Source organism: Thunnus albacares, chromosome 15 (genome assembly GCF_914725855.1).
Source record: "Thunnus albacares chromosome 15, fThuAlb1.1, whole genome shotgun sequence".
Taxonomy (NCBI): domain Eukaryota; kingdom Metazoa; phylum Chordata; class Actinopteri; order Scombriformes; family Scombridae; genus Thunnus; species Thunnus albacares.
The window spans coordinates 30,022,086-30,034,146 of record NC_058120.1 but is presented as its reverse complement, the minus strand read 5'-3'; the positions used below and the strand labels follow the sequence as shown (position 1 = coordinate 30,034,146).

Below are 12,061 nucleotides of genomic sequence, written 5' to 3'. Positions count from 1 at the left end.
CATCACTATATATATATATATATATATATATATATATATATATATATATATGTATACATATATATATACATATATATATATATATATACAATTAAGATGTTTTATGACGTGATGACGCTGTGGTGAAGGTTCGGTTCAGGGAAACATCAGTTTAGATTAAAGTCATTACAGTTAGACGACTTCGTTGTCACGGATGATGTTTGTGACTCTCAGTTCTCTTCAACATGAAACTCAGAACCATCAGAACAAAAGATGAAAATATCTGGTTCACAGACTTAAAAACATCAAAATGAACTACGAGGTAAGCAGGTCGATCCTGCAGATTCGACCCATGAGGAATTTAAAGTGATGGCGGCGTTTGAGACGTTGCTGCAGCAACAACACGAGGAAACAACAGCACAGATTTGTGGTTGTTGGAGTCGGACGTGATGAATGAATCACCTGCTGAGTGTTTGATGAGTTCTGCTTCAGAAGGAAACAACATGAAACTATCAGGAAATCACGTTTTCACTGCTTTGTTCTCTCTACCGCCGCTCCCTCTCCTCACTCGCCCACCGCCACGCCGTCTCTCTCTCTCTCTCTCTTTAACGTTAGCTAAACTGGTCCGTAACCGATAGTAGAGCTCTTCCTTATCTTATGAATGAAGCGACACACAGGTTGAAGCAGCTGCGCTGTGTGTGTGTGTTTGACCAATCAGCGACAGGCATCCCTGCAAGCCCCGCCCCCCCAAAAGGTTTCATTCATAAAAACAAGATCCCTGAAGTCGTCAGGAGACACACGGAGCTAAAAGTTATTTTCATTATTGTCTAATCTGATGATTGTTTTCTCCATTGATCGATTAGTCGTGAATGTGGATCAATGTTTAGTGTCACAGAGACTAAAGAAACCAGAAAATATTCACATTTAACGAGCTGCAATCAGAGAATTTCTTCTTTATAAATGACTCAAAACGATTAATTGATTATCAAATAGTTAGCGATTGATTGTCTGTCCATCAAAAAGCTACAAACTGTAAAACATTTCTCTTCATGTTTTGTGTTTTGTCGTCATCTTACACATATTTTCGCCACGTTCAGACGTATTCGGGATCTTTGGAAACTTCACTAGAACTTAAAAGAAAGAAAGAAAAGTCACATGTCGCTGAAAAGGTTCATACCAATGAGATTTATTACAACGGACTCAGCTCCAAGGCACGTTTACAAGATCCAATGTTTCATCTGTTTTCTCATTTTTTTTTATCTGTAACTACGGCAACAGAAAAGACAAACAGAACAGAAACAGGCTGACGTGTTCTCACTGAAGCAAATCTTCAAAAAACAGAAAAAACATAGAAAAGTGGACAAAAAAGATTTATTGCAGTAATAAAAAATTGTAAAAAAAAAAAAAAAAAAATTAAAAAAATATTTAAATTAAAAATCAATTAAATAGTTTTAAAAAATGCAATAAAATCAAATAATAAAAAAGATTCAAAGGATTCTATAAAAAATAAAAACTGTTATTGATGGTTTTTTTTTTACAGACACTTTATAAACGGGCGGCGTGACGATGACGTTTAAAACACCATCACTGTTCACACCTCCGTCACCTCCACAACAACACTAACACTCCCACATGTAGAATATTTATATGTTTCCTCGTCACGTGACCAGTCCGCCGCCGCCGCCGCCGCTCCGTCTGAAACACTCACGTTCTTCTTCACGATCAAGTCTGTCAGCGAGTGAGAGACGTTTTATCTGTTTGTGTCTTTTCAACAGTTTGAACAATCAATGACGTCACGTCTTTGCGTTTTTTCTGCTCATTTTGTTTTTTTTTTAAAACTTTAATTTAAAATTTAAAAGTTAAAGTTATATTTTCTGATCGTTTTTGGTGGATTAAGATGAAAAAGTGAATCTGAATCACTTTCATCAGTTTTCTGGTGGACGTCACATCTTCAGGACCTCAAAAATGTCTGCAGGTCACCGCCCCAGTATGAAGAGCTGCCATGAAGACTTTGGACTGGTTTGGACTGGTTTAGACTGGTTTGGACTGGTGGACGTCACATCTTCAGGACCTCAAACATGTCTGCAGGTCACCGCCCCAGTATGAAGAGCTGCCATGAAGACTTTGGACTGGTTTGGACTGGTTTGGACTGGTTTGGACTGGTTTAGACTGGTTTAGACTGGTTTGGACTGGTGGACGTCACATCTTCAGGGCTTCATTGAAATGTGTTAATTAATTAAACATGTCTGCAGGTCACCGCCCCAGTATGAAGAGCTGCCATGAAGACTCTGGACTGGTTTGGACTGGTTTAGACTGGTTTGGACTGGTTTAGACTGGTTTGGACTGGTTCTGCAGCTCTTTTTAAACTCTCTAACTGTTTCTACCCAGTTTCAAAGCTGAGAGTTTGTCTTCAGTCTACATGTTTTATGGTCTTCATCGTTCAGAGAGCTCCTCCTCATCGTCAGGACGTCATTCAGGTGAAACATTAAATCTCTTCATTAGATTTTTAATCTAATTCGTTACTTTTGTGTAAAATCGGTCAATCTTAAAAATATTTTGGTTAAGAAACTGGAAAACTCACCGTGTATAATTAGTGAATAAAAGTGAATATAAAACAGTAGAATCCACAGAAACAACCGTTCCAGTCTGAGTCGAATCTACTGGGAGTTTTGGTCGTGACGTCGTGTTTTCAGCTGCTGATTCACATCCTGCTGTTTAAAACAGACGAGGTGATAATAATCTGCTTCTACTGACAGTCATAAACGCCTGCAGCTCCTCAGAGGTGCAACTAAAGATGCACATGTGATGTTTTCTGGACATTTTAGAGACTAAATATTAATCAAAATCTTTAAATGAATCTAATTGTTTTATATTTTTGGTTCTGTGTCTCTGTCTAAAGAAAAGACATCAAACCGTTTTATTTATCAGAAACTAACTATTTTTTTCATTATCAATTAATCTGCTGTTTGTTTTCTTGATTAAAGTGATTAATCATTTGGTCTAAACATGAAAGAATCAGATCTAAGAAGCTGAAACAAAGGAAAGTTTTGTGTTACTTCAACAATTATCAAAATAGTTGCTGATTAGTTTTCCGGTGATCAATTAACCAATTGAACATCTAACTGTTGCAGCTTTAGATTTCTTTTTAAATGAACTGAATATCAATGATAAACGCTTGTTATTCCTCATAAAAAGCTTTAAAATATCGTCTTCATCTCGACTACGAGTCTCAAACCTGAAGATTTTCAATCTACTGTCGTATATGAAAAAACAAACAAACTGCAAATTATCACATTTGAGACGCTGGAACCAAAAAAAAAAAAGTATAAATCGCTGATCAATATGGTTGCTGATCAATTTTCTGTCTATCGACTGATCGATTAATCGTTGCAGCTGTTGTCATGACAACAGTATTAATGTAAAAATGCGCGTCTCTAACTGTGAAACTGAACTAGTACTGGTCAAACAGCAGAGAGTTGAAGTGCTGAGACTAATAAGTCCGATTTGACCTGAACGCAGCATCAGTCCTTAAAGAACATCCAATAATAATCTTGCTTAGAAACGGCCTCTGTCTTCATGACCAGCTGTCACTTCAGTTCACTGGATGAAAGTTAACAACAAGATTATCTTCAGTCATAAAGTAGCATAGCCGCTAGCTGCTACATTAGCTGCTAGCTGCTACATTAGCTGCTAGCTGCTACATTAGCCTCTAGCTGCTACATTAGCCGCTAGCTGCTACATTAGCTGCTCAGAACAATCCTGTAAACTGTGACGTGAACAGTTTCCGTGCAGGTAAAAACTCACCTGCTGCAGTTTACAGGACTGACGTGACTACAGGTGGTTAATTTCTTCTGTTCTAAAGCTGCAACTAGTCTGTTGACTATTTTCTACATGAATAATTTTATCTATAAAATGTCAGAAAACAGTGAAAACCTGTTGTAATGTCTTGTCGCTCATGATGACGTTGTTAAATGTCTTATTCTAAAACATATTGAGTTTACTGTCATATATGACACAGAAAAGCTTCAAATCTTCACAACCAGCAAGTTTATACTTAAAAATGACTAAAAATATTGTTCAATTAGCAAAGTAGTTGCTGGTTAATTTTCTGCCGATCAACTAATTGATTAATTGAATAATCATTGCAGCTCTACTTAGTTTTATATCATCGTAAACTGTCTTTGTGTTCTTGAATGTTGGAAAAAACAAGACATTCAAAGACATTCAAAGACATTCAAAGACATTCAAAGACATCACCGTGGACTCTGAGGAACATTTATTATTATCTGACACTTTATGGACTAAAAGATTAATTGATTAATCAATAAAATAATTCATGTAAGAGTGAACTTTGCAGTTTCTATTCCTGCCACATATTTATTTTCTGACCAAATATCTCTGAAGTTTTGGTGTTTACTGAATAACGTGTTTATATTTAGTGTGATGAAACAACACTGATTTAAACGATATGAAATTATTAGAATAAAATCTCAAATTTATATTATATTGATCTATTTCAGCCATTTAGTTACCTACCGTCTACATATTCAGCATGATATTAAAACTAAATGCTGAATGTGTTCTCTGATAATCAATATCTGCAGCCAGTTTCACTTAAATTTAATTTATGAACGTGATTGTTGAGAATCAGCTTTCTGTGGTTTTTAAGTGAAGAAATGTCTTTTTAAAAACTTGGTTTTGATATTTCAGATCAATAATCTCACTCACTGACAGAGTTGGAAGGTTTTGAGGCTCAGCAGCAGACTGACTGTGTGGTTCTGATGTGTTTTTGCAGTGAAAGTAGAGAGGAAGAGTTTACAGAGTCTCATCCTCCTCCTCCTCCTCCTCCTCCTCAGGGGTCTCTCTCCTTCTTTACCTTCACGTCTCCGGCCAGGATGGTGGCTATCTCCCCCTGCATGAAGGCCCAGGGCACGTTGGAGCCGACCAGCGGGCACTTCTCCCCGCTGGGGCAGTACACCTCCCCGGAGGCTCCCTGGGCCTTGATGCTCTCTCTGGAGCAGGGGAAGCAGAACTTGTGGTTGGGGACGGAGGGGCACTGCACGAAATGCGTGTCCTCTAACCGTTCGTGGCAGATCGTGCAGCACAGAGGTCCGCTGTTGGCCATGGGGGAGTCGGGCACGTTCTGCGCGTGCACCTGGTCCATGCCACCTGCGGACTGCGACGGCGCGGGAAGCCCGAGGTCTCCGTTGCGGGACGAGAGGCGCCTCTGTCCGGACACGGAGGCGGGGGACACCGGGCTGCTGCTGTTGTGTCTGGAGGAGGAAGTGGTGGAGTGGACCGAGTCTCTGTCCTTGTTGGGGGAGTGCGCGTTCCCGAGCGTGTCCGCGACTGACATGAGCGCGGCCATCGGGGACTGTCCATTCTGCGGGGGCGCGGCGGGCTCCGGGGGGGTAGCGCGGCCGGAGGAGAGGCCGGGGTGTCCCGGGCCCAGCGGGGGCGGCGGCCCGGCGAAGGAGCTCGCAGCCATGGAGAGTTTGAGGGCTTCGGTCTGGCTGCTGATCCACTGCTGCCGCTGCTGCTCCTCCGCGCAGTCCGGCTCCGGGGACGCTTTCCTCTTCCTCACCCCGGCCCTGGAGCTGCTGCCCCCGCTGCCTGACGCCAGAGCCCGGCCGGGGAGCACCAGGGAGGTGGGTAGCAGCGGGAAGCTGCCGTCGATGTAAGGCTGCGGCAGCATGTCCACCCCCACACAGTCCTTAAACACCCGCAGAGACTCCGGTAGTAAGTCCCCCAGCAGCCGCCAGTCCCCGGAGCCGTGCTTCTTCTCGTACTCCAGGTACTTGAACCCGGAGGACAAACCTCTGCCGAAGTCCTTCATGCAGTCCTGGTACATCTGCTTGGCGACCCCGGATGCGCTTGAGAACACGGTCCCGGAGCCGGTCGGGTACTCGATGAAGATCTTCAGCTCGTAGTCCATCCCGGGTTTAGACACCGCGTCGAAGGCGAACACGCGGCCGACCAGCCCGTGGTCCTTCTTGAAGCGGACATCGAACGGAGTGCAGCCGGACAGAGAGACCAACGTGTCCCGCACGGACTTCGGCCTGCTGGCCCAGTCCTCCTGCCGGTTCCGGAGACTCTCGCTCAGCTCGGACAGAGTCTCCGCGTTCCGCTGCTTCTCCTTCAGCTCCCGGTCCTGGTCGGTGCTGGACACCGAGGCGGGCCGCTTCCCTCCCGGGTCAGACAGCCCCACCTGGCCGGGCAGGGAGCTCTGCGGAGCCGCTCGACCCGCCAGGCCGTGCGGGGCCGGTCCGTTCAGCAGCGTCTGCGGCAGCAGGTTCGGCGGCACGGTCATCTGTCCCGGTGCCGACACCAGCCCCCCGTGGCCCCTGCTCCTGGAGTTAGGGCTCTGTCGGTTCAGCTCGGGCGGTCCGTCGTCCGGTTTGAACCCATTCGGTCCTCCGAGTCCGTTCGGCAGCCTGCTGCTGCTACTGTGCCCGCTGTAGTCGAACCGAGCCCGGCTCTCCGCGCCGAGCGAGTACCGGTCCAAGCCGGGCTGCTGGGACTTCCCCGGTCCGTCCGGGTGGTGGTGGTTGAGCTGAACCACCGCCTCCTTCCCGGTCAGTGACCCCGCCTGGCTCTTCGCCACGGCGGGCTGCTGCTGCGGCGGAGGAGGCGGTCCGCCGGCGGAGGCTCTGCCCTCCTGGAAGCCGTGAGCCCGCTTCAGGTGGCGGGCTGTCTCGATGACGAACTCGATCCGGTCCGCGCCCTCGTAGTTGACGCAGCCCCGGCACACGGGCTCGGTGAAATCCCAGATCATGGCCCAGGGCATGCGGGGCAGGTCGCACAGATAACATGACTGTCTGCGGGACGAGGAGACCTGCGGGGAGGACATCTTCCCTCTGCCCGGCTCCCTCCCTCCTCCTCCGGGGAGCTGCTGCGATCAGCCCGGAGACAGAAACCAGCCCGGAGAGATGGAGGACGGACAGACTGCAGAGACGCTTCTCCTCTCGGCTTATTGTTCCTGCTGCTGCTGCTGGAGCTCCGTACTGCTGCAGAGATGGAGGAGGAGATGGAGGAGGGGGGGCTGCGTTTTTTTCCCTGCATGCCTCACTCCGAGAGAAGCAGAGGAATTTGGACTGTGTACCCCCCCCCTCAACCCCCTCCACTAACCCCCCTCTCTAGGAATGCCACCTGGTAGAGTGAGTGACGTCACCGCCCCCTCCCCCTGAGACTGAAATGACATGATGCCACTTGTTGCCCTCCTTCCCTCCTTCCTCCTCCATCTGTTCCACCCTCCTCCTCCTCCTCCTCCTCCTCCTCCTCCAGTCTGGCTGCACCAGGCTGCAGCAGCTCCAGTCTTCACTCATCCATCACTGTCACGTTACAGCTGCAGGTGAACAGGAAGCTCAACCATCAACCGATGAGAGGAACAGGATTCATTTCAGCTCCCGGATCACAACAGACACAAATATTCTGTCGTGTTTTTAAGACCGTTCGGCTCCGTTCAGGGTTCATAAGGAGGATTTTTGATGGATAAAAAAAAGTCTCATTAAGCCGGAAAAACTGACAGCTGAGAGCAAACAGAAGGGACATTATATTTCAATATAATAAATAACATTTTAAAAGGAGAGATGTCATAAGTTCAATCACACCTCCAGTGTCAGTACAGCAGCTGCTGCACTATTGCAATAAAACTATTGACAGACTACAGCAGAGGTAGGCAAACAGCGGCCTGTGGGCCAAATCCGGCCCTCCAGCAACAATATTTGGTCCCTTGATGAAAGTTTTGACTTTCATGGTTTATATTAAAACTGTTGCAGATTTTAGATTTTTAGTTAATTCTACTGCAGCCTACAGACGGTGACGAGAGGCATTAATACTGTTGACCAACCAGACATTAAGGTTTAAATAGTTTCATTACAGCTGTTTTATTTCCACAGTGATGCTGTTTGATGATAAAACATCAGAACCTTCAATCAACCATAAATGAACCATCAGCAGGACGTCAGAGAGCGTTTATCAATGTTTTATCATCTCATTCATATTCCTGCTGTTTGTTAATTCTTCTGTTAAACACTTTGTAACTTTGTTAAGAAAAGTGTTCTATAAATAAAGTTTATTATTATTATTATTACATATTGTTGGATAACCAATAGAGAACATGTCTTGTCTCGAGGTGCAACACAGAACATTTCTTCATGTATGAGTCATTTTTAACCAAATGAATATTAAAATAAGCTGTTAAGTCTTCATGATGGTGAAAATGATCTGATCAATAACAGAAAGAAATCAACTTTACAGGCAGCTCATACAAACAAATATAAATACTTGAACTATATTTTGTTCACCTCATTAACATACATGAATATTAGGAACCTTCATCATATATTATCAGTATAAACATTCTTTGTATTCATGTGTGTTTATGTCAGTTTCACGTGTTGCAACAAGTCAAATATCTTCATCCAGCAGCAGTCAGAGCTGCAACGATCAGTCCATCAGTCGCTCGACAGAAAATTAATCACAAAATATTGTTTTGAGTCGTTTTTAAATAAAAAACACTAAAATTCTCTGATTGCAGCTTCTTAAATGTTGAATATTTTCTGTTTTCTTTAGTTGAAACTGAAGATCTTTGTGGACTAAACACGACATTCGATGACGTCGTCTTTAACCTTCCTCAGACTCTTTCAGCACAACTGTTTCATATTTATCTCAACATATCGAAATACAAAAAAACAAAAAACATCATTAATAGAAAATGAAACAAGTCCTAAAAGAACATCCAATAATAATCTGCACAGATCATCTTCATGACCAGTTTTCACTGATAAACACCAGTATGGACTGGAATAATATCAATGAACAATTAATCACCAATATATTGATAGACATGTGGTTACAGGACTGATGGAAGCGACTGTAGCATCACGACTGACTGCTCACGTTTAAATGTGTCTAAAGGTTCAGTACAGTAGCAGAGAAACACATCTGTATCTGTTGCTAGGCAGCTTTCACCTCCCTGTCACCCCCCCCCCCCCCCCACCTCCTCCCCCCGCCTCCCCCTGCCTCATCTTTGTGTTTCTGTCTTCGCCGTTCTTCCTCTCAGAGCTGAGACACGTTTCAGTTTTCTGCCGCTCAACTGGACAGAAAAATGTGAACGCCTCCACATTTTAATATAAGATTAAGACGACAACATGAAGAGTGTTAATCAACATGCCTGGCACCTCGCCATACTGATGCATTCTGGGATGAAAAGTGAAATCCAAGTTACAGACGAGCAGACATCAAACCTCCAGCCGGTTTAACACACACGCACACACACACACACACACACACAGATTAGCTCAGGCATGCCTCAGCTCTCTGATGGATACCGCCTGCGTTGCCATGGAAACGCACCTAGTGACAGCGCTACTGCTGCTGTGAGGAGGAAGCTGCTGAATTTATGACGAGCTGCAGCCTTGTTCGCCCCCCAGCTCTCTCTCTCTCTCTCTCTCTCTCTCTGAATGATTATGCAAATCACACACACACACACACTATAACACACACACATTATAACACACACACTATAACACACACACACTATAACACACACACACTATAATACACACACACTATAACACACACACACTATAACACACACACACTATAATACACACACACTATAATACACACACACTATAACACACACACACTATAACACACACACTATAACACACACACATTATAACACACACTATAACACACACACACTATAACACACACACTATAACACACACACACACTATAACACACACACACTATAACACACACACACACTATAACACACACTATAACACACACACACACACACTATAACACACACACACACACACACTATAACACACACACACACTATAACACACACACACACTATAACACACACACACACACACTATAACACACACACACTATAATACACACACACTATAACACACACACACACTATAACACACACACACTATAACACACACACACTATAACACACACACACACACTATAACACACACACACACACACACACACACACACACTATAACACACACACACTATAATACACACACACTATAACACACACACACACACTATAACACACACACACACTATAACACACACACACTATAACACACACACACTATAACACACACACACACACTATAACACACACACACACACACACACACACACTATAACACACACACACACACACACACACACTATAACACACACACACACACACACACTACAACACACACACACACACTATAACACACACACACTATAACACACACACACTATAACACACACACACACACACACTATAACACACACACACACACGGTGAAATGCTGCTGCAGTTTTCAGGTTTAAATCTCCGTCGTCTCGTCAGTTTCACACATGCGTGCGTTGCCATGGAAACGCACCTAGTGACAGCGCTACTGCTGCTGTGAGGAGGAAGCTGCTGAATTTATGACGAGCTGCAGCCTTGTTCGCCCCCCAGCTCTCTCTCTCTCTCTCTCTCTCTCTCTGAATGATTATGCAAATCACACACACACACACACTATAACACACACACATTATAACACACACACTATAACACACACACACTATAACACACACACACTATAATACACACACACTATAACACACACACACTATAACACACACACACTATAATACACACACACTATAATACACACACACTATAACACACACACACTATAACACACACACTATAACACACACACATTATAACACACACTATAACACACACACACTATAACACACACACTATAACACACACACACACTATAACACACACACACTATAACACACACACACACTATAACACACACTATAACACACACACACACACACTATAACACACACACACACACACACTATAACACACACACACACTATAACACACACACACACTATAACACACACACACACACACTATAACACACACACACTATAATACACACACACTATAACACACACACACACTATAACACACACACACTATAACACACACACACTATAACACACACACACACACTATAACACACACACACACACACACACACACACACACTATAACACACACACACTATAATACACACACACTATAACACACACACACACACTATAACACACACACACACTATAACACACACACACTATAACACACACACACTATAACACACACACACACACTATAACACACACACACACACACACACACACACTATAACACACACACACACACACACACACACACTATAACACACACACACACACACACACTACAACACACACACACACACTATAACACACACACACTATAACACACACACACTATAACACACACACACACACACACTATAACACACACACACACACGGTGAAATGCTGCTGCAGTTTTCAGGTTTAAATCTCCGTCGTCTCGTCAGTTTCACACATGCGTGCGTTGCCATGGAAACGCACCTAGTGACAGCGCTACTGCTGCTGTGAGGAGGAAGCTGCTGAATTTATGACGAGCTGCAGCCTTGTTCGCCCCCCAGCTCTCTCTCTCTCTCTCTCTCTCTCTCTGAATGATTATGCAAATCACACACACACACACACTATAACACACACACATTATAACACACACACTATAACACACACACACTATAACACACACACACTATAATACACACACACTATAACACACACACACTATAACACACACACACTATAATACACACACACTATAATACACACACACTATAACACACACACACTATAACACACACACTATAACACACACACATTATAACACACACTATAACACACACACACTATAACACACACACTATAACACACACACACACTATAACACACACACACTATAACACACACACACACTATAACACACACTATAACACACACACACACACACTATAACACACACACACACACACACTATAACACACACACACACTATAACACACACACACACTATAACACACACACACACACACTATAACACACACACACTATAATACACACACACTATAACACACACACACACTATAACACA

At 43.9% G+C, this 12,061-nt stretch overlaps 2 protein-coding genes across 3 annotated transcripts in view; both read right to left on the bottom strand.

Moving 5' to 3' along the window:
- kiaa0586 (KIAA0586 ortholog) overlaps positions 1-12,061 on the bottom strand; it is a 54,610-nt gene that overhangs the window by 26,808 nt on the left and 15,741 nt on the right. The window lies entirely within an intron of this gene.
- irf2bpl (interferon regulatory factor 2 binding protein-like) lies at positions 1,850-8,472 on the bottom strand. Of its 2 annotated transcripts, XM_044375705.1 has the most exons (3): positions 3,016-8,472; positions 2,051-2,979; positions 1,850-1,937 (listed from the first exon to the last, which is right to left on the bottom strand). In XM_044375705.1, the coding sequence occupies exon 1, from the start codon at positions 6,827-6,829 to the stop codon at positions 4,832-4,834; it is 1,998 nt and encodes a 665-aa protein (XP_044231640.1). In that variant the 5' UTR covers positions 6,830-8,472; the 3' UTR covers positions 1,850-1,937; positions 2,051-2,979; positions 3,016-4,831. The 2 variants fall into 2 exon arrangements, with proteins under 2 accessions (XP_044231640.1, XP_044231639.1); XM_044375704.1 differs by having other exon boundaries at positions 1,850-2,979.

Coding starts and splice junctions, on each gene's coding strand:
- irf2bpl (XM_044375704.1), bottom strand. CDS start 6,829: ATGTCCTCCCCGCAGGTCTCCTCGTCCCGCAGACAGTCATGTTATCTG.